A 22,353-nucleotide genomic window follows, 5' to 3' on the forward strand; every position below is an offset into this window, starting at 1 on the left:
AAAGGAGATTTTGAAGACCAAAATTTGAAAAGTTTCTACACCCCGATAAGCCTCTCCACTGATGCAGCGATCCAAATCAGACCAAATCAAACCGAATTAGAAAAAGCCCACGTTCTGGGCTGGAGAGATGGCTCAGCTGTTAAAGGCTAGGCTCACAACCAAAAATATAAAAGCCCACATTTAATGGATACAACTCTCCCAGATGGCCTACCGGTCCTCAAGAGAGGAGACAGAAAAGGAAGACTGGAAAAACCACAAGTCTGTTTTCTGGTGGGCAGTTTAAATACCCTGTGACTCTCAGGTGGTCTTGAGCATCTCTGGGGGAGGGGGTCATCATTTGACAGGCTTTTTGAGATGCAGCAGGGTTTGCAGAGAGGAGGAGGCTTTGGTGGAACTCCCACCATAACTTTCCAGACTCTGAGTATGTGGATGCGAGGGGCTGGGGTGAAGCTTCCACCATTACAAAATTGAGTTCACCCATCTCCCTGGACATGTAAATGTTTTTAGTAGTACAGGACTGTCCTCCTCCTCCTTAGTTTGGACTGGCTAACTTAAATAAAAAGGAGACAAGGGCACAGAGCTTCGTGCAAGCTGAGGCATGTTCAGAACGGACCTTGGGCATATCTAAGCAGGTGAGTCAGAAGTGAAAAAAAGCTCACTAGACTGTTCTAAATGAAGAAGCAATCTTGGTACTTATACACAGTCCCTTTCCCCTTCTGTCTGCCTGCTGGGGTTCTTATCTACCTGTAGTTTTATTTGTTTTTTACTCTTTGCTCTTTGGGACCCCACCACCCAGAGACTTATTCTTACTTGTGAATGTCCAGCCTCAGCTTGGCTTATTTTCTAGCCAGGTTTTGTCACTTAAAGTATCCTGTCCACCTTTTCCTCTGGGCTTTTACCTTCTCTCTAGTCCATATGCCTTTCTTACTCTGTGGCTGGCTCCTGCCATCCTCTCTTCTCCTTTTCTTGCTCCCCCTCTTCTCTGAAGCCTAGATTTCTCCTAGTTATTCTCTCTGCCAACCAGCCCCACCTAGCCCTTTCCTGCATACTTTTGGCCATTCAGGTCTGTATTAGACCAATCAAATATTTTAGACAGGCAAAGTAACACAGCTGTACAGAGTTACAAATGCAACATTATCCCGCATATCTTTGCATCGTTGAACAAATATTCTACAGCATAAATGAATGTAACACATCTTAATAGTATTTCACAATCTACCTTTGCATTTTCCCCTTTTCTTCCCAGTTGCTCCTTTCCCTCCTACTGGTTTTGGGCTATCTCATGTTAGAGGCTTTTCTAGAGTGTGTAAAGATCCATGACCATCCATTCATATTTTAAAGCTTTCTGAAAGTTTTCTGGGTTGAGGTACATGAAACTAAAACAGACTCAGGATTGAACAGAATACAGTTCGTTGTGGACTTACTGACAGACCATGGTCCCAGCCACAGAAGGGCCTGTGATTTTTGTGACTCCTAAGTCATAAGCACAAGGCGTATATAATTATCTGGACAGAAGTGATTCCATCTGAGCTACAATGTACCTGATTTATCTCAAGTTAGCTATCAAGAAAAGTACATTCCTGGCACTGTCAAGGTCTGGGCTGGGAAGCTCCTGTTTATCTAAATATTTTGTCTCCATATGCTAGGAAAGTTGGCAGTGTTAGCTGGGACAATCTGCTGGTTAGTGTGGTTCAAACGCTGAGACAATTGTCTCTCCAGCCTGATCTCTCCTAGCAGATCATTACTACCTACCCCCACGCTCCACATTCCCACACAGTTCACTAAGTTTAGCCATGTATGTGCTAAGTCTTCTCCACATACCAAGCCCTAATATTTCCACACCTCTTCGCCTGGATTTTTAGCTGGGAAAGCCTTCTCACTCCGAGGCTTGAGAAACAAACTAAACACTTCAGTGATGCCTCTAAGCCCCTAAAAATTGCATATCTCTAATGCCTAATTCATGATTCAGGAAGTATATGTCTTTTAATTTTTTTTGAATTTTCGAGAATTCACCCAGCATTATTTTTTGTGAGGGCTATCTGCCATAGGCAGAGTGCCCCTGTACTTTCTTGCCAGGTATGTCAAGAATACCAAGCCCTGATCACTCTATTCAGTCTTTTTTCTTTCCCTACAGTTGTTTGGGGTGTCGAATTTCATATTGGAAAGGTTGTCTTCCTAAGGCAAAAAAGCAAGCCTGCTCCTACTTACCATAAAAAAGTGAGGGAATCACTCTCCTGTAACACAACGTGTGTATATATCTCAAAGGGCCTTCCTCCCTTACCCCTGGGGAATCTTGTCGCTCTCCAAGTCAGCAAGCTGGAAACGTGGGAGAATCTTATGCTGCCATATTTAGAACCCAGTGCTGTCCCTATTCTTCCTTCCCTCCTTGCCAACCCGATGCTCACTGTTGTCTGACTTTGTCTAGCTAAACAACTAATCAGTTGAAATCCCTGAGCGTGTGACATTTTCAGCCTTCTTTTACATGTTAATATGCATCTAAATTTTGTATTGCTTTCAGCTTCTTTTTGGTTTTTCGAGACAGAGTTTCTCTTTTTGTAACGTTCTGGCTATTATGGAACCCGAGATCTGCCTGCCTCTGTTTCTGAAGGGATTAAAGGCGTGCACCACCACTGTGGGCAGCTTCTTTCTTTTTAACACTGAATAGGATCCATTGTCTGGATGTACTAGCTTATCCATCCTTTACTCTGTTTGCATTTTCAAAGCCCTTTGAACACTATGAACACCTAACCATAGCTCCTAGTGCTTCCAGAGAAGCTGCTCTACACCGTGCTGACTTGGTAGTCTATTTTTAAATGACGTCACTGCCCTTCGACCTGGCATAAGCTTGCACAGCTCATTAAAATGTCTGGCTCAAAGAAATAAGACCTGACTAGCTGGTGCCAGGTATGGATCAAACTGCTGTCTTCAAGTTGTTTACATAATGTATTATTACCACTATCTTTAAAAAGCACACATGTAAACACATTTATTACATATATTTGTCACAAAAAAAATCACAGAAAGGTACCAAAAAAGTAGGCTTACATCAGTTTGTGACGTTAACTGTGTTCAAACAAATTTTTCATAGTTTTTTCAGCATATAGTACTCTAGTTATATACATTTAAAGCAAATAAAAGAAGGCTTGAAACTAGGGGAAAAAAAGGTAATTTAATTCATATTCAGAAACCTGTGAAATAAAAGGTCACGGTGAGTAATTAAGAAACATAGTACAATTATCAAAGGATCTCAACATTATTTCCCTTTATAAAAGTAGCCCAATAAAACAAAATAGAAACACAAAAGTCAAATTAGAGATTTTGGTTTTAGTACTTTCCCTGAGTTTCTTTTTAAAACATCAAATTTAAATAAGGTCATTTAAAAACTGACCTAGAGGCTTACCCTCCATGCTGCCATGGGTAATGCTTTTAGCATAAGAGGCTGCTGAAATGGCCCAGGGCTGTAAAATGCCAGTCTGCCTGTGATCTGTGATCTGCCTGTGGTCTGTGATCTGCCTGTGCCTGTCACAGGATCGCTTCAACCACTGCAGCATATGACCTTAAATCACTGCCATTTTATCGTGACCGGGCATTACATAACACAAGACTATATACCAAATGCAGACGGATAATTTCAATTAATAAATACTATTTCTAAATGGGCTTGGAAACTATACAGCAAATTTTGGCAATAATATAGAAATAATTATTTTTGCATGTGAAAAATATTACACAAACAGGAGTTAGTAAGCAAATCACCTCAGTCCTCAAAATCTGTGTCATAAAAAATAAAAACAAGAACTCACTAGACCTAACAAAACAAAGTAGAAAAGACATTATTATGAGGTGATATTTGGGTACAGGTAATCTAACTTCCAAAACAGTAGCTGTGCCCCTAGCCATCAAACAAAATCGGCCCATATTAAGTTTCTATTGGTTCAGATAATCATATGTATATATGTATAGAGTATGCATGACTGTCAGTGATCAAGCACTCAATTCACCCAGCCAAGTCTAATCAAATTATAAATAAAGGCTTACTTGGAATTAAAATTTTTGTTTTCTACTTCCAATGCTCTTTGTTATTTGCTAAGCTTATATTGTCAGACACTAGAAATTATCAATATTCACATTTTCTAGTCAAGTGTAAAAAACAAAAAGGCTTCCGATAATATCTTTTAGTCATTCTGGTGCCTCCCAAAGAGAGATGGCAAAGGCCTGCAAACCTGTAATTTCCCTGGGTCATAATAAAGCTGCAAACAAATTTAGCAAATGCTAATGACCATGCACTGTTAAAATGCAGGGGTAAAATGATTGTTCTAAATACCTAAGTATGGCATGTATTCACATTCCTACTGTGTACTAGATACACAGATGTCTCATTAAGTAAATGGGGGCTCCCTCCGAGGCAGAGAAATACAGTTATCTTGAGGCAAGAAAGCCCAGATTTGGCCTTGAACTCAAGAATCCCCTGCCTCAGCTTCCCAAGTAGTTCTTTCTTTCTTTCCTTTTTTTTTTTTTTTTTGGAGTTCTCCATTGGTCCCCAGAATCACAAGTGCGTGTGTGTGTGTGTGTGGGGGGGCCCTAAGGTCAAGGCCACATCTCCAGGCTTGACTGTACAGATTAGAACCCTACGGGGCACAATGAATTCAGATTTCTCATGATACATTGTAAAGCCCAGAGTCCTGTGTGTGTCACACATCCTTAATCTAACCTCTTGTAAACCCTTCAAGCATGGGCCTGGGAAATACCACTAACCTCTTGCCTCCTCCTAGGTAAAAATCAATGCTCGTATAAAAAGAATCCCTATATGTTGTATTACATGTAACCATCATGGTTCAATTATAGCAATTTTGTAACCTCAGAAATTCTCAAAGCTTATACAGGTATACATACATAAGCAGGTAGTATCTACTTTACTTTATACCAACTGAGTAACAGATAGTACAGAAACCACTTCATGATCACTTTCAGTCTGGAGAACTCTGTCCTGGCAGCTACCATTCCAGTTCCACAGGGTACTGCCCAGTGAGGCAAGCTGTACAGTGTCCGGTCTTCTCAAAGCATTCCAGACCATTTCCATTTTCTTGAATTGTAATGTCATGTTTTTTCACTTTTTGCTTCTTGAATTTTATCTCTTGTTGCACGGATGAGACCAGTCCTTCCACTGACAAATATATAACACTGTTTGCTCCTATAGGAGAAAAGAGAAAGTGTTATGAGCTTTCTCTCTAGACAGGAAAACATGCCTTCACCACAGCACAGCTATGGAGAGCATCATTTAAGTCAGGATGAAAAATTCTCCCTTAGCCTTCCTAAAAAGGACGCTAGATGTGATGGCTTCTAACCTATATTCCAAGTTTCTTGAGAAGCAGAGGCAAGAAGATCACAAGTTCAAGCCAACCAGGACAATCCAAACCTTAAAAGGAGAGGGAAAGACCTGGAGATGAGGACTTGGGGTGAAACCTTTCTTTAGAATGCAGGAGTCCCTAGATTCAATCTGATGCATGCGTGTGTGTAGTTAAATTATTCTACTCTGGCCAGGCCGTGATGGCACATGGCTTTAATACCAGCATTTAGGTGGCAGAGACAAGCAGATTTTGTGAGTTTGAGGTCGGCCTAGTCTAGAGTGAGTTCCAGGACAGCCAGGGCTACACAGAGAAACCCTGTCTCCAAAGGCAAGCAAACAAAACCCCAAAAAACACTTTCCCTTCTGATCTCACTTTGACCTACATCTCTAATATAAAAAGTGCCCTATCACTTTTACTTTTTAGAATGGTGTTCAATGTTTGCCTAACATATAATGTTGATTAACCCTTTTTTATTTCAGGGTTTCACATTTATTTCTATAGTTCGCAAATATACACACGCATTCATATATGCAGAGATGTCACACACACACACACACACACACACACACACACACATTAAAAGAAAACACAGTAAAACTAAAATTGAAAATATAAGTAAAGATCATGGAAAAGTTCATTGTACTGCCTGGCTAATTTTGTGTGGCTCTGGGATTGTAAACATAAGGACCTACATTTCAACAATCACACAAAGCTAACTTACACTGTGCTTAAGTAGAAACAATGGCAACAGAGTGGGAATTCAGAACAATGGAAATTTGGGAAGGATATGCTTATGAGATAGTATCTCACAGGAACTTTAGATACGGGTAGTATCTCCACCCGAGAATGAATGCTGGATTTTCCTTTCTAGTTAATAATGATATATAGTCCACACATTTTTTTCTGACTAAATATTTCCAATATTTTTAAAGGAAAATATCACATGACTTTGTATGTGTATGTCTAACAGTAGCTGTTTTGCTCTGTAAGATATAAGGGGACTTTTGCTAGGAAGTTACATACCTGAGGTCAGGCTAATGGAAATGTACTTGCTGTGAGCTAATCATCTTAGTTTTCCATGAGATAGTTCTAATACAAACACCAGTTCTCAACACTGGATAGTCTGACATTAGGCTTTCTACACAATTTCCATAGATTATATAACATGCCATAGAAGTGTTTCCATACATACTCTGTATATTCAACTGAGTTTTATTGTGAAAACCTGGAAGTTTGTTATTCAAAAATTACATTTGTTGCTCATGCACCAGTCTGCCTATTTTGAACAGCCTTTTCTGACTCCTGCATTCAGATGTCAGTTTGCAAGCCCCCTGCAGCCGCCTCTGCTGTCAGGCCACCTGAGTGTCTCCAATGTCACTGAGTGAATGTCAGCATCTAAATCCTCATCACTGTCCTCTTTCCTTTTGCAGCTTCCTCTATGGTTAGAACCTTGATTTTCAGTATTTGCTGAAGTTTCTGTTTCTACATTTTGTACAAATGTCAATTTCATTCACATGGCTTACACATTATGTATAACTGTCATTTGTGGAAGTTCACATACTTCTCAGACTTTAACAGTAGTTTGTATTTGCTGTATTTTTTACACCATCCAAGAACTTCTTTGTGGCACTGACATACTCTATCATGAAGTTCTGCATTAATTAATTTTGTTGATGTGAACACCTTTTCCAATTTTCCATTTTTAGGTTAATGTATTCTGGTGTTTCTGAGGCCTGAACTAAGCCACAGTCCCTTTGGGGAACTCAAATCACAAGCACCTTGAGTGGGTGCAGCCTTTATGTTACAGACTTTAAGAAAAAAAGTCTCACTCTGTGGCCCTGTAAATCAGGCTGACCTTGAACTCCGAGGTCTGGCTACCCCTGACTTCAATGTTATAAAGGCATGTACCACCACACAAAGCAGGAATTGAAATCTTTATGTTTAAATTATTTCTAGAAGACTTATAGCTTTTGGTGTTATTGTGAATGATTTCTCTCCCAACACCTGTGTACATGTGTCTGTAGAGGCCCATGGTTAGGGGTCTCAGAGTCATGATTCTGTTAGTCTAGCTAGTCAACTTATTCTGGGTATACTATCTCCACATGCCGAACCTGGAATTACAGAGGTATAATACCTACCCAGCATTTATGAACTCAACTCTGATCCCCAAAACGTGTCTTACAAGAACAATAATGCTGAGTCATCTCCCAGCACTCAAATTTATCTTGCAACTATTTGCTGCTTTATACAACAGTACACTTGAAACTTAAAAGTCAAACCAACAGTTAAAATCTACAGAAATCGTAATACCTACCAAGGTATTCTGCAAGACGTTCAAATTCTGGCTTATTGGCTATCAGCTCTTCTTTTGTGGGTATATTTATTCCCATGAAGCAAGGATATTTTATTGGTGGTGAAGCGACTCGAATGTGCACCTTAGAAAGAAATCATCATAGTAAAATTAATATTTTCACAGTAAAATTAAGTTTATATTCCCCCTGATAAAACTGTCTTACTGAACACTCAATTAACAACATGAGCAACAAGGCAAACCATGTATCATTTCATTGAATAGGTAATTTTTTCATTTAGATCTCTTCATTCTATACTGTGAGTGTTTTGCCTGCACGTATGTCTGAGCACCATGTACATGCTCCATGCTGAGGTCAGAAGACGGTATGAGATCTCCCTGGAATTGGAGTTAGGAATGGTTGTGAATCACCATGTGGGTGCTGGGAATCAAGGCTGGGGCCTATGTAAGGCAACCAGTGCTCTTAACCACTGAGCCATTTTTTCTTAATGAAGAATTTTCATTCTCTGTATCTGTTACTTACTATTTAATGACTGTACATTCCTGGCCAGTTTGTGTTGTTTTAATACCTAAATGGTGCTTTGCTGATCTTATTTTTAAGATTTATTTATTTATTATGTTTACAACATTCTGCCTGCATGTATGCCTACACGCCAGAAGAGGGCACCATATCTGATTACAGATGGTTGTGAGCCATCATGTGGTTGATCTCAGGACTTCTGGAAGAGTAGTCTGTGTTCTTAACCTCTGAGCCATCTCTCCAGCCCCTTTGCTGATCTTTAATTTTACCATATTAAAAAGACATAACCCTACTAGGTTATAACCAGTACGTACCCACATTTTCTTTTTAATCTTAGATAGAACAATCTGTCTGTCTTATGCAATCTTCGCACAGAATTAAGTGGCCAAGACATACTTCATATCACACTAGCATGTCACTTTATTTATTCCTACTGTACAGTTTTCATAGAACCCAACAGTGAGACCATTAGAACCATAATCCATCATAAAAAAGCTGGAAAACCCCAATAATTCTTAAAATGTTCTAAATATAGACCATCGTTATTTCTTTCTATCCCACTTTTCAAATTCACTCAACTTTTGTTTTGTATTGTTTTCCGAGACAGGGTTTCTCTGTGTAACAGCCTTAGCTGCCCTGGAACTAGCTCTGTAGAAATCAGCATGCTTCTGTAGTTTTAAGGACTGAAATGTTTAAAGTTAGAATAAATTTTGAAATCTAAATAAATCAAAGAATGCACAAGTTATTCTTCTATTATTTTTAGTCAGTTAAATGTGCAGTAACAAGATGTGCCGAATAGTTTTATGTCAACTTCAAGTCATCTGAGAGGAGGGCACCTCAATTAAGAAAATGCCTGCATGGTTCTAGTTGGAGGCAGGCCTTTAAGGCATTCTCTCAATTAGTGACTGATGGGGGAAGAACCAGCCATTCCAGGGCATGTAGATGATGCCATTCCAGGGCATGTAGTCCTAGGTTTTATAAGAAAGCACGCTGAGCAATCCAGAAAGCAGCACCCTCATGGCCTCTGCATCAGCTTCTGCCTCCAGGTTTCTGTCCTGTTTGAGTTACTGTCCTGACTTCCTTCAGTGATGAACGTGGAGGGATAAGTCAAATGTGCCTTTTGGTCATGGGTTTCATCACAGCAATAGAAACCCGAAGACACAGAAATCTAAAGGAACTATAACATTAATATAAAAATATGTTGTGAAAAAAATGTTTATCTGAGCTTTTTTCTTGTTGTTCTTTTAAGATAGGACAAGACTTCAAGGCCAGCTGTGGCTGCTGATAATCCTGTCTCTACCCCTAACGTGATAAATCATTCTGAAGTTTGAACTAAAGTGAGAAGTTTTTCAAATTTTCATTCAAGCTCTTCAAGGCCACTGTAATTTATTTACTAGCCAGTTTCAATGCTGTGTTTTAGGAAGTATAGAGAGTCCAAAGAACAGGGAATAGGGGGATAGATGGTGGGAACAAACAAGTTTCTTGACTAAGTTTGGCATCAGTTTTAAAAGGCAAAGTTCACAATGACTCAAAACAATTTTAATAACCTTCAATTTGTAAAAACTGTAATATAATGTTCAATACAGTGAAGTACATGAAAACAAGGTATGCCTATAACATGCATCCAAGCATTTAACACAGCACAAATAGATACATGCTTAGCAATTTTTTAGAAGTTCACTGTTTTAGATGATGAAGTGACACAAAACTGATTTAATGGTTAAGTTTTCTGTATTAATATTGGTTCTGTATCTTCAAATAGAGAAAGCAACCAGTACTCTTGATTTTTTTATTTTTTTTCCTTAATTTTAAAAATTGCTGTAAAAAAGTGATGTTTCTTGTATGTTTTAGCTTTCTTTCTAGTATATTAAAGATTAAACTTCCTATAGTATAAGACTCCTCCGTACTGATCTCTGTGAGTTCAGAGACCAGCCTGGTCAACAACAGTTAGTTCCAGGACAGCCTCCAAAGCCATGGAGAAGCCCAGTCTCCACCCCCCCAACAACAAAACAAACAAACAAAAAGACTTCTCTGCATTGTTGCCCAGCTATCACAAAACAATCTGATATGCAAAGCTGAATCACACTAACTTTTATGACAGTATCATAAGGTTAATTACTGGTGCTACAGCATATGTTTTAACATGACTTACCTCTTTTGCCCCGGACTCTTTGAGGAGTTTTATGATGGGTGAGATAGTATTGCCTCTCACAATTGAATCATCTATGAGAACAATCCTTTTGCCTTTAAAGTTGTCAGACAACACACCAAATTTTTTTGCAACACCAAGTTGTCTTAGCCTCATGTTTGGCTGAATAAAGGTTCTTCCCACATACCGGTTTTTACACAGCACCTCCACATAGGGCAGTCCACACTGGTGGAGGAGAAATCAGTGTACAGTTAGAGCAACATTGGGCCACGAAGATGACTCTTAGGGCATTCATCCATTCCTCAAGGTACCCATCTCTATAAATACATGCGCATTACTTCACTTAGAAGCTGTAAGGATGCTCGACTACACCAAGTTCTGAGATAGAGAAAAGTTCCTCTGGGTAACTCCACGAAGAAGAGTCAGAAAGAAAGGAAGAAGTACTGTGGAAACCCACAAAGGCATTACAAAACAGTTTAAAATGGTGAGAAAAAGATGGGCACACCAGCAAAAAAACTTAGACAAGTGAATGTGTGCACTCTGTATGTGTGTGTGTGTGTGTGTGAAAGAGAGAGAGAGAGAGAGAGAGAGAGAGAGAGAGAGAGAGAGAGAGAGAGAGAGAGAGAGAGAGAGAGAGAGAGAGAGGGAGAGGACCAGGAGAGACAAAGGGTAACGGAATGGAATGCACGTGACAGCCATGTGTGAATGATGAGAACCGCTGAGAGCAAGCCAGAGACCGCAAAGGAAAAGGGGGAGGGGCAGCAGGCAGGGCATGAGTAAGAACAGGGTACAACTACAAGCTTCTGAAAATGTCAGTGACACTCACTACTCTGTATGCTGCTAAAAATTAAAAATGAAGGTCAATATTCTAATCTGTGGGTGATTAAAATCTGCATGTGTGTGCATGGACATTTATGGGGATATGCACACCACTGAACATCTATGGCGGTCAAGAGACAATTCACTTGAGTCAGTTCTCTCCTTCCACCGTGTAGGTCCTAGGAATCAAAATCATGTGATCAGCCTTGGGAGCAAGAGCCTTACCCACCAAGTCATCTCTCAGTCCACTTTTTGCTGAAGGAAATGACTAATAATTCTTGCATAGGAATCAACATTAGACCCCAACCTTTCCTTCTTACAGTAAGTTGGTGGATTTCCCCTTCATAGTCTATATTTCTTTCTCTGCCAGAAGACCAACACACCAAAGAATAATGAAAAGTAAATACCTTAGCCGCATACCCAAGAGCAGCAGGCGTAGCTGACTCTGGAACGGTGCTAACCAAGTCCGCCTCTACAGGTGCTTCAATGGCCAGTTGCTGGCCACAGCGGTATCTTACGGTGTAAACCATTTGGTCTGGAATGTTCAGAAGAGAACAATACTGTAATTCTAAACAGCTGGTGCTAGAATTTTTTTCCTTTTATTAGTTTATTTTTTACATTCCAATCCGTTTCCCCTCCCTCCTCTTCTCCCGCTTGCCCTACTACCCCCCGCATCTGCCCCATGGAGAGGGTAAAGCCTCCTCTAAGAAGTCTAAGTCTGTCCCATCATCTAGTTGAGGCAGGACCAAGTGGTACTAGGATTCTATAAACTGAACAAAAAAAGAAAAGTAATGCATACAGAAACAGTAAGGTAGAAAAACATAAACCAAGAGATTCAATTATGTTATACTTATAAAATTTCACCTAAATATGCATTTGAAAATGAAAACAGCATCTAAGAGTTGAAAAGAAGGGCAATTATGATTTGTATGTGGCTCAGTGACATGCTCACAGCTGCATGTCTCCCGAGAGCTATAAAAGCCCTTGGGCCAAGAACTGCCATATTTCTCTTCATTGAGATGAACGAAATTTATGCAAATAGCTGAAGAAAAGAAATGTACTTACCTTCAAATATACTATCTGGTCTTGCAAAATAAACATATTCGAAGATACAAAAAGCCACTGGGTCTCCTTCAGACCTTGGAATCGTATCAAGTGTTCTGACACCATGTCTGGATATTTCTACAATTTCTCCAGGCTTGACTTCATGGGAATATCTTAGAACAAACAACAAAAAAACAAATAGAAGACATTCGTGAAAGCTATCATGAGCATATGCTAATTTTTAAAGGCAAAAGAAAAGACTCTATAACTGTTACATTGTAAGAGCAGCAGGAACTTACATTTTATTAATTTCATAAAAAATAAAAAGGCCAGTAAGTGCTCTCATTCATGTGCCCACTGTCAAATCTTGACAGTGTATACACTATAATCTATATCAGTACTTCACTCTGAAAATTACTGTGTGTGCTTAAGGAGTAAAGGGATTATTTTAATTAATTCTTTTTGTTCTTTTTTTGTTTGTTTTTGTTATTTTGTTTTTTTGGAGACAGGGTTTCTCTGACAGCCCTGACTGTCCTGGAACTCACTTTGTAGATAGACCAGGCTGGCCTTTATTGGACTCAAAGCAATCTGCCTGCCTCTGCCTCACAACAGCTGGGAATAAAACTGTGCACCACCACGCTTGGTTTAGTTAATTCTCAATAGCATGATTTAAAGAGCTGGTGGGCTGGTCAGGAGGTTAAGGACACTTGTGACACTTGCTTCCAAGTCTAAGGAGCTGAGTTCGATTGCTGGAGCCCAGATGATAGAAGGAAAGAACTGACTCTCACAAGCTGTCCTCTCCACAGGCATCCTACGACACACACACCCCTTCACAACACAAAATAAATGTCAAACAAACAAACAAGAAACCACTCCCCAGACTGCTCCTCAGATGCTGGGATTATATTGCAAGCAGCCTTTACTTACATGTTGGGATCCAAACTCAGGTCTGCATGCTCGAGCAGCAGGCACTTTACCGACCGAGCCTTCTCCCCAGCCCAAGTCCCTACTTTGTAAAGTCAGTCTTTGGCCAGTGAGGTGGCTCAGTGGGTAGAGATGCTTGCTGCTAAACCTAAAGACCCAATCTCTAGGACCCACAAGCTGGGACAAGAGCACCGGCTCCTGCATGTTATCTCCTGACCGCCATGTGTCCCTTCCCACCCAAATAAATACATGTAATTATAAAAGAAACTAAATTGTGTGAGCTGGGCATTATGTCTCAACCTGCATTCCCAGCGCTCTGGAGGCAAAGGAGAATTGCCACAGGCTCCATGGTGACCTGGGTTAGTAAGAGACCTGGAATCAAAAACAAACACATGCATACTAAAATAAAACCAAGGGAGACTTGGGGTATTTTGAAAGACAATATTTTCAGAAAAAGAAAGTAGTACTGGGCCATTAAAGTCAGCACAATTGGTACGGACACTATTTGCAAATGCCTCCTTATAGCAAAGACATTGGTCATGGAAATAGAAAACATATCTTTCACTTCCTTTAAAAAATGATAATCCCCAGCTGGGCGGCGGCGGCGGCTCATGCCTTTAATCCCAGCACTCGGGTGGCAGAGGCAGGTGGATCTCTGTGAGTCTAAGGCCAGCCTGGTCTATAGAGTGAGTTCCAGGACTCACTCCAAAGCTTCAGAGAGAAACCCTGCCATGAAAAACAAACAAAAAGATAATCCCCAAACTCATTTTTTTTTTTTTTTGGCAAGGTGTCGGGATGGGGTGTTTCAAGACAGGGTTCTCTGTAAAGCCTTGGCTGTCCTGGAACTTACTCAAAGCAGACTGGGCTTGAACTCAGAGAGGCCTGCCTGCCTCTGCCTCCCCAGTGCTGGGATTAAAGGTGAGTGCTGTCACCACCTGGCCACACACTCTCATTTCTTTACCTCTTATTTTTTGGATACACATTTGCTCAAGCGGGTACTGAACTTCAGAGCTCAAGGTTCAAATGAAGCTCCCTCTTCAACCTCCCCATTTGCCAATTCTGGACTTATTAGGTGGATGTCACCATGCCTGAATGAAAAAGTTCTTCTTTCCTCTCCGTCTTCCCTTTTCCCCTGTTTTGTTTGTTTTTTTGGGGTTAGGGTGAGAGTCAGGTGTCAGTATGTAGAACTCAGGTTCCTCTTATAACCAACCTGCCGCAGGCGTATGGGAAGCTAGGACTACAGGCATGTATCAAACTTGGCAGAGAAATTTTCTCATAAATGTAGAAAAAATAAAACAGGATACAACTTACCTTGCACCAATAGATAAAAAGCTGCAAGATTCAGAAGATACCACCCAACCTTCAGTTTCTGAAGACTTTTTCTCTATAAATCACAAGACAATCATTTTAGTGAATGGGTTTAGGAAATTCTTTGTTTTGTGTTTGTGTTTTGTAAGGAGTCCCGGGGATAGAAGTCAAGAGTCTTGCCCTCCCGGGCAAACACTGCATTAATCAGTTACATCCTCAGTCCCCACAAGGAAATTTTTTTAAAGAGGCTTTCAGGCCAGTTAGATGGTTCACTGGACAATGGTGATTTTGTCAAGTCTCACAACTTGAGTTCCATCCCTGGGAGCCATGCGGCAGAGGAGAACAAACTCCTATGTCTGAGACCCTCTACCTCTGGATGCCACTGTCATTCATGTGCATTCAAACACAAGGGTGTAAAGGAATTCTAAGAGGCCATTTCATGAGAATAATTAAACATCAAATAGATAAAAGCTGCTATTATTATCACATTAAAAGGAATGGCTCCATATAAGACAATAAATAATCCAAAATTCCTTCTAGCATTATTTATCGGTTTGAACTAGACAGATAGACAGACGATAGGTCATTAAAAAAAAAACCCAACTGCAGAAATAAGAAGGTTAGGCAAAAGATATGAATTGGCAATTCAGAAAAAAATAGGATTAATATTAAAAGCACTGAAAAGTCAAGACACAGCCAAAGAAATACACTTTAAAAATAAAGACTAGGAGATAATGAGACGGCTCAGTGAGTAGTGCTTGCTATGCAAACAAGAGGGTCTGAGTTTGGATCCCAGCCGAGATGCCAGTAATCACCTGTAACCCCACCTGTGGGAGAGACCCACAGACCTCACTGGCCAGCCACCCTAGCTGAAAACGGTGAGCTCCAGTTTCAGGGAGAGCCCATCTCAAAAAAGTGAAGCAAAAGAAGACGATAATTGAAGTCGACCTCTGGCCTCTACTCAACACATGTCTAGATAGCAAGCACACCTGCATACATATATACATGTTTACACCTCCACCCCATACACACACTTTCAAAAACACCAACAGACAGCTATGGCTAGAGGGCTTGCTGTGAAATCCTGAGGACCAGAGTTCAAATCCCAGCACCCACATAGTAAGCCTGGCTGCCTGCACATACCGGAAACTTCCAGGAATCTCCAAGGTCAAGGAAAGACCCTGCTTCGCAGGAGCAGGTTGAGAGTGAGAGGGTGTCACCAGATACCTGCCTCCTGCCTCCACAAACAGCAGAGGAGCACACAGCCACATACACAGTATGTACACACTCACATCACCTTAAGAAGTAAATAAAGACACTGTTTTCCTTCCTCCCCCTCTTCCTATGCACAGGCTTCCTGCAGCCACGGATTTGGCAGCTCAAAAAAAGAGAAGGGGGAGAAGAGGGAAGAAGGCTCGCCAAGAGAAACAACGGTTTTGAAAAACATTATGAAACTCAAATGCCCACGGAAGCTCATTACCTTTGTGATTTATATCAGAAACTGGAATAAGACGACCAATGCACAGAGGACGATTTCCATACGGATCCCGCACTGCATAAATGACGTCCCTGTGCATTATAAGCAGGGAGTACGCTGTGGGCGCTTCCTTCATTAAGTTCTTAATTCTGGAATGACAAGAAGCAGAATCAATCACTCTAGCTATAAACACGCTGGACAAGTAAAGCTCTCACAGCCATAGCTGCGGCCATAGCCTAGTTACACAATTACCTTGCTACCCAGTCTGGAGTATCGTCTCGTTCCTGAGGAGGGGTATAGGCAAGTAACTGGGTAATCATTTCACTATCGGAGGATGTGGATAGTCCAATGCCGTGGCGCAGAAGCTACGGGAGAGACAAGTTTCATCATTAGACCACACTATTAATTGCTGTCTTGTCCAACAGCACACAGCAATTAATAGAAACCAGGTATTCTACAGATATTAAGTTACAACCCAGTAACTGTATGTGTATACTCGCAATGGGAAGTTCCTAAAGCTGCAGAAAGGAAGTGCTTTAGCAGATAGCAAGCAAAACTTACTCTGAGTGTAAGTGGAAAAGCAAAGGGCTTAAACTGTGTGCGGCCCTTTCTACCCTCCACGATCCCAATAAATAGGCCATACTCCTTCCTGAAGAGCAGCAAACAGCACCAGTGACTCTCAACCCAAGTGTATTGGTAGCAGAAATGAGCATCTGTACTTCTAACCGTTGTCAAAGGACAGGAACCAACATTTGAAATGACATAATGTAGGAGATAGCTAATAGACATTGGTTGAGTGTACTTTATCATCAGGAAGTTCTGAACAGGACTGACCAAGAGGATGCACCATAAATATGTGAAGAATAATTTAGGTGGACACTAAAAAGCATTTTCAATAGACAGCTACATGTGTAAAGTTAAGTCTAATACCTGGATAATGGGCTAGGTCTGGAAACAATGAGCTACATATTGTTCAGAATTGAATTCTTGGGGCTGGAGAGATGGCTCAGAGGTTAAGAGTACTGGCTGCTCTTCCACATCTCCTGAGTTCAATTCCCAGCTCCTAGCAACCACATGGTGGCTCACAACCATCTATAATGAGACATGACACACTCTGCTGGCAAGCAGATATATATGCAAGCAGACACTACATACATTTCAAACAAATCTTAAAAAAAAAGTAAAACCAAGGTCACAAATTCCCAGCCCTCACTGAGTCTGCCTACCTGCCTGTTACACACTAACAGACTTCATTGTAATTACTTTCAATTATCTATTTCTTTCTTTCTTTTCTTTTTTTTGGTTTTTCGAGACAGGGTTTCTCTGTATTGTTTTGGAGCTTGTCCTGGAACATGCTCGGTAGACCAGGCTGCCTCTGCCTCCCAAGTGCTGGGATTAAAGGCATGTGCCACCACCGCCTGGCTCCAATTATCTATTTTAGATAAAGAAAGCTATCAGGAACTGGACACACAGCCTCAAAACTGACAACTGTCAGCCCTTCCTGAGACTGGCCAGCGCAGCAGTGACCTAAGCTACCCTGTATTTGCTGGAGGACAGCAGAAACAGAAGCCAGAACCCCTACAGAGCTGCTATGGTTATCTTGGTGGCCCCCAGGTATGGCAGGACTGTGAGCAACACTGGTGTGTCACCTGAAATGCAGTGCCTGGTGTTTCCTGGGAAAGGTAACAGCCACAACTTCAGCTTTTACCATTTTCAAGGAAATCCTGAGAGGTGCCAAATAAATGGGTCAGGACAACTGCAGAGAGACTCAGTTGAGTGCGGGAGCAGGGCGCATCCCAATTGCCAAGAACCCTTAAAAGTTACTGTGGCCATGACAGCTTCAGATAACCCTTACCCAATCCAGCCTGCAGGCCACACCCCCAGCCATCCAGATAACCTCCAGACCTACTCACAGTTGCCTTTTGTCCTACAGGGGCAGTACTCTCTGAACCAAGTCAGCTAGTCCACATACAGAAGCAAGGCTCCTCTCAGCCCTGGACATCTGTCTGGAACACTTCCTTCCTGTCCACTGCCTCCATGCTGCAGCACAGCCACAAATGTGATTAGTTAGCTCATTTGATTAGTTTTGCTGCCTACTTAGGGCCTTTCATTATGGGTCCAAGAGGCTGAGTGGGGGTTACGCAAGGAACAAGTGGTTCCTTGGGTTCCTCATCCCAGGGACACCCAGTTACAGCTAGAAGACTAAGGAGCTAAGGGGTGGTCAGGGCCACAGGCTACACAAAGACTTCGGAGAATCATATATAAAGAACTGTGGGAAAGGGCTGAAAAGATGGCTCGCCTAAAACTCCAGCACCCTAGGCACCTGATGAATACTCCTGGTCTCCAGAGGGACCATCACGTATGTACATGATACACAACATACACTCAGACCAGCGCGCGCGCGCGCGCACACACACACACACACACGTACACACACAAAGTACCGCAAGGGGAGAGAGGCAGCAGAGAGCTGCGGACAGCGAAAGCTGGGAAGAGCTGGAAGACTGACTGCTGGAAGGGTTCCAAAGTGCTGCCAAAGTCACTAGCTCTGGCCACCCAATGCCCTGAGCTCAGCGCTGTAACACTAGATGCTGGGTCACTGGCACGTAAAGCCCAGAGTGGGAACGCTGACAGCAGAGGGCCATGATACCATAGGCTCCAAACTGTTAACACTAAGGGAGCTGCACTCTGTATCTTGATGACTTACTCCTATGTGAATAGAGCAGAGGAACCCTCAACTTAAACAAGAACAAAATCGAACAAGATTATATGTTTAATTTGTACCATGAAATGCAAGCTTCATGCTGACTTGGTTGCACCTCATAACATGCAAACACTACAGAATCTGAGAGACCTGTAACCTAAGCATTCTGTCTGAGTCTATACTCCAATTTCTTCTTGAGTTTTCATATTGTTCAGATGGGGAAAACCCTGTAATCTCAGCACTTGGAAGATGGAGACAGGAGGAGTTCCAGGTTAGCTAGAGTTACATCTGTTCTGGGCTACATAAGATTTGGTCACAAGAAAAGAAATACATCACCACCCTTGATACCCATAAAGAATAGCAGATGTTTAGCTTCCTTAAAAACACTGGTGTGGGGCCGAGGACATAGCTCAGTGACACAGTACTTGCCCAGAACACATATGATCTTGGGTTCGACCCCCAGAATCATAAACACACAAAAGTCACTTAAAATTCTCTTTCTGTTCTTACAGTAACAAACACAATGTAAACTACTGTCAGGTTATTTGGGGACTAACAAGGAAGAAGATTACACATGTTCAGAATAGGCATTTTCTACTTTCTACTGCAAATATTTTTTTTTTTTTTTTTTGGTTTTACGAGACAGGGTTTCTCTGTATTGTTTTGGAGGCTGTCGGTCCAGCCTGGCCTTGAACTCACAGAGATCCGCCTGTCTCTGCCTCCCGAGTGCTGGGATTAAAGGCGTGCGCCACCACCGCCCAGCTGCAAATATCTTTTATCTACACTTGAGAGATATGGAGAGCCAAAAAGCCAAATGCCCATTGATTCCAGCCTAATCTTTCCTAGCACGCAATCCCAAACTGCCTGACCACTAAAGTAAATGTATTTTGTACAATAATGATATAATGATATAATGACATGTCTGGCGGTTAGATGTTCCTTGACAACTTCAGCATAGAGGGTAGCTACCATGGAAACCAATGACGTGATTAGAGAGCCACATTCAGTCTTAGACCAGACTTCCAAGGAGGAAACAGATGTCGAAGGTCAGGTTGACGCCAAGGCCAATCTACAAAAGCTAAAAGGATTGGGCCCATGAAGCTTCTGGTTGGCTGAGTACAAACAGAGTTGTCTGGTGTCTGGCGAGTGGGTTCCAGAAGGCACCAAGGCCCCTGCCTCCTAATCCTGCTATCCCCGTCTCTTCATCTGTTCTGTATCCTTCTCTCAAAATAAAGCAATATGCATAAATTAAGCACTTTCCTGAGCTCCATGGGCCACTTCTTTACCAAATGAAATCAAGGAGGGGATGTGGGAATTCTGTTTACAGCTTGTAGGCCCTAAGTGCTCAGGGCCTAGACTTGGAGAAGGTAACTGAACTGGGCAATAGTCTCGTGAGGATGAGCTTTTAATGTACGGGGACCAGGAACTATAGGCCACCAAGTACTTGTTTAAGAAAACCCCACATTTGGTCATAGCAATAAGCTTTGCTGAGAGTTTGGACACAGGGAACAATGGCTTGGTTTTCCTCTCTCACAAACTTTGAACATAGGACAAAGCTAAAAGGGGATGCTTACAGTAATTCCTTATGCTGCTCACATCAACCATAAATCAACATTCCAAACCACAGCACTAAAATGGCATTGCTTCCTGGGGAGTACAAGAATCTACATTTAGCGCAAGCATGCCGGGCGATTCTGATGCAATGGCTTCTTGAACCTAGGTAGCAAGTGGCAATACTTAGAAGATGCCCTTTGTCGAGATCGGCAGTCTTGGGTGTTAACTATCATAACACCCAATGAGCCGTAAAAACAACTCACCTTTTTCCTTAGGCGAGCTGCGTTTACCAGTTCACCGTTGTGTGCCACGGCTATTTTCCCATGAAGAGTTTCAACCACAAACGGCTGGCAATTTTCCAGCTCACACTTTCCCGTCGTGGCATATCTCGTATGTCCAATTCCAAGATTTGAGACATATAATTTCTTCAAATTGTCTTCAGTAAAAACATGATTTACAAGACCCATTCCCTTGAGAAGGCAAAGTAAAAGTGGACGTTAGGAAAAGAACCAGCAGTGCTAGTAACAGGACTATGCCCAGGCAATCCAAACCAGACAGGTATTTCACACTCTTCTCTGTGTGCCATAAATTGAATGAATTTACTTTTTAAACCACACTCTGTATTGTCACATTGAATTCATTTTAATTTAGTGTTTAGGATCGCCACGGCATTGAGACACTTCTATCTTATGATAGCTCTTAATTAGGAAATATAAGGACAGATAGTTAACAATAAGATTTTGTTACTAGGCAATGAAATCTGTCAAATATTAACTGAAATCACCATAAAAAAAAAAAAAAAGAAATCCTTAAAATACTTAAATAGATGACCCGCTGACTTGAATGAGCCGGTCTAGCAAAAGATCACTGGGAAAGAAACACATCCTAATTTGACAAATGTGCGACACAAAGTTGGAAGTAGCCTAATCCAAATGCTTCTAGTTGCAATTTTATTCATATCCCCACACTAACTCATTTATTTACTCACTTATTTATTTATTTAGAAAACAGAACCATACTGTGTAACTCAGTCTGGCCTGAAACTCACTATGTAGAATAAACTAGCCTCAAACTCAAAGAGATCCACCTGCTTCTGCATCCTGAGTCTTGGCATTAAAGATAGGCACTAGTGTGCCTGGCCCCCACCCCAGACAATAATGACCAGCTGGCAACATCAGCTCTAATATCATTAGTGTTTTTAATGCTCAAACTTACCTTATGCACCTTGAATGCAGGCACTGAACTCCCATCACTGGTCACGATGCCAGCACTCTCCTGACCCCTGTGAAGAAATAAATGGATCACCTGTTAAATCAGCCAGCTTCACGGGATTACAGGTGTCAGCACACAGCAGCACACCTCCAATGTGCAGGAATTACAGCTGCTCATCAGCTGGGATTACAGGCGCTCATTGGCGCAACCAACTCAAGTTTTTGTCTTTTGCTTTTCACTTTCCAAACTTTCTCCAACAAACATCCCCACCCTATTGTTTGGCAATAGGATCTCTCTATATAGCCCTGGTTGTTGTGGAGCTTGTCATGTATATCAGGATGGCCTCTAACTCAGAGAGTGGATTAAAGATGTACACCACCGCCCCAACATGAAACAATGGTCTTTAAGTCAGTATTAGGTATAAATCTCAGTCAAAATGTAATTTGATTTATTTTTATTTTCTGTGTATGGATGTTTTGCCTGCATGCATGCATGTATGTATGTATGTATGTATGTATGTATGTATGTATGTATGTATGTATGTGTACCATGGATGCCTGGTGTCCCTACAGAGGCCAGAAGAAGGTGTCAGACCCCCTGGAACTGGAATTACAGGCATTTATGAGCTGCAATGTGATGCTGGGAACAGAAGAACCCTTCCCTTGCAACAAGAGCCCTTAACCAATAAGCTATCACTTCAGCACAAAATGTAATGCTTTTTAAATGTATAGCTAATAATATTAACTATAAACATTAAAAAAAAAGACTCACTGCCAACCATTTAGGTAATTAAAAAACAAAACAAAAAAAACACAACACTTTTAGTGAAGCCAAAAATTATATAAGAAAAGAAATACATCAAAAATAGTTTTCATTCCCTTTGCCCCAAGGATAATTTTCCCCTAAAGTCCAAATAGTAAGATTAGCAACCACCTAGGTCCAGGGTTCTTTAACCAGCAAGCCCACTTATTTGGCAGCTTCTC

General features: G+C 41.4%; 1 protein-coding gene across 1 annotated transcript in view; it reads right to left on the reverse strand.

The window, feature by feature from the left end:
* Nucleotides 1–2,981: 2,981 nt before the first annotated feature.
* Nucleotides 2,982–22,353, reverse strand: part of Ppat (phosphoribosyl pyrophosphate amidotransferase) — a 33,489-nt gene continuing 14,117 nt past the window's right edge. Inside the window, exons 2-11 of the mRNA XM_005080762.3 lie at nt 21,374–21,440; nt 20,422–20,628; nt 16,153–16,265; nt 15,904–16,049; nt 14,427–14,499; nt 12,213–12,364; nt 11,555–11,682; nt 10,332–10,553; nt 7,663–7,783; nt 2,982–5,191 (exon numbers count right to left, since the gene is read on the reverse strand). Coding sequence (XP_005080819.1) covers nt 4,995–5,191; nt 7,663–7,783; nt 10,332–10,553; nt 11,555–11,682; nt 12,213–12,364; nt 14,427–14,499; nt 15,904–16,049; nt 16,153–16,265; nt 20,422–20,628; nt 21,374–21,440 — 1,426 coding nt within the window. The 3' untranslated portion in view covers nt 2,982–4,994. The remainder of the gene's footprint in view (nt 5,192–7,662; nt 7,784–10,331; nt 10,554–11,554; nt 11,683–12,212; nt 12,365–14,426; nt 14,500–15,903; nt 16,050–16,152; nt 16,266–20,421; nt 20,629–21,373; nt 21,441–22,353) is intronic.

This window comes from Mesocricetus auratus, unplaced genomic scaffold (genome assembly GCF_017639785.1).
Source record: "Mesocricetus auratus isolate SY011 unplaced genomic scaffold, BCM_Maur_2.0 Super-Scaffold_100006, whole genome shotgun sequence".
Classification (NCBI taxonomy): domain Eukaryota; kingdom Metazoa; phylum Chordata; class Mammalia; order Rodentia; family Cricetidae; genus Mesocricetus; species Mesocricetus auratus.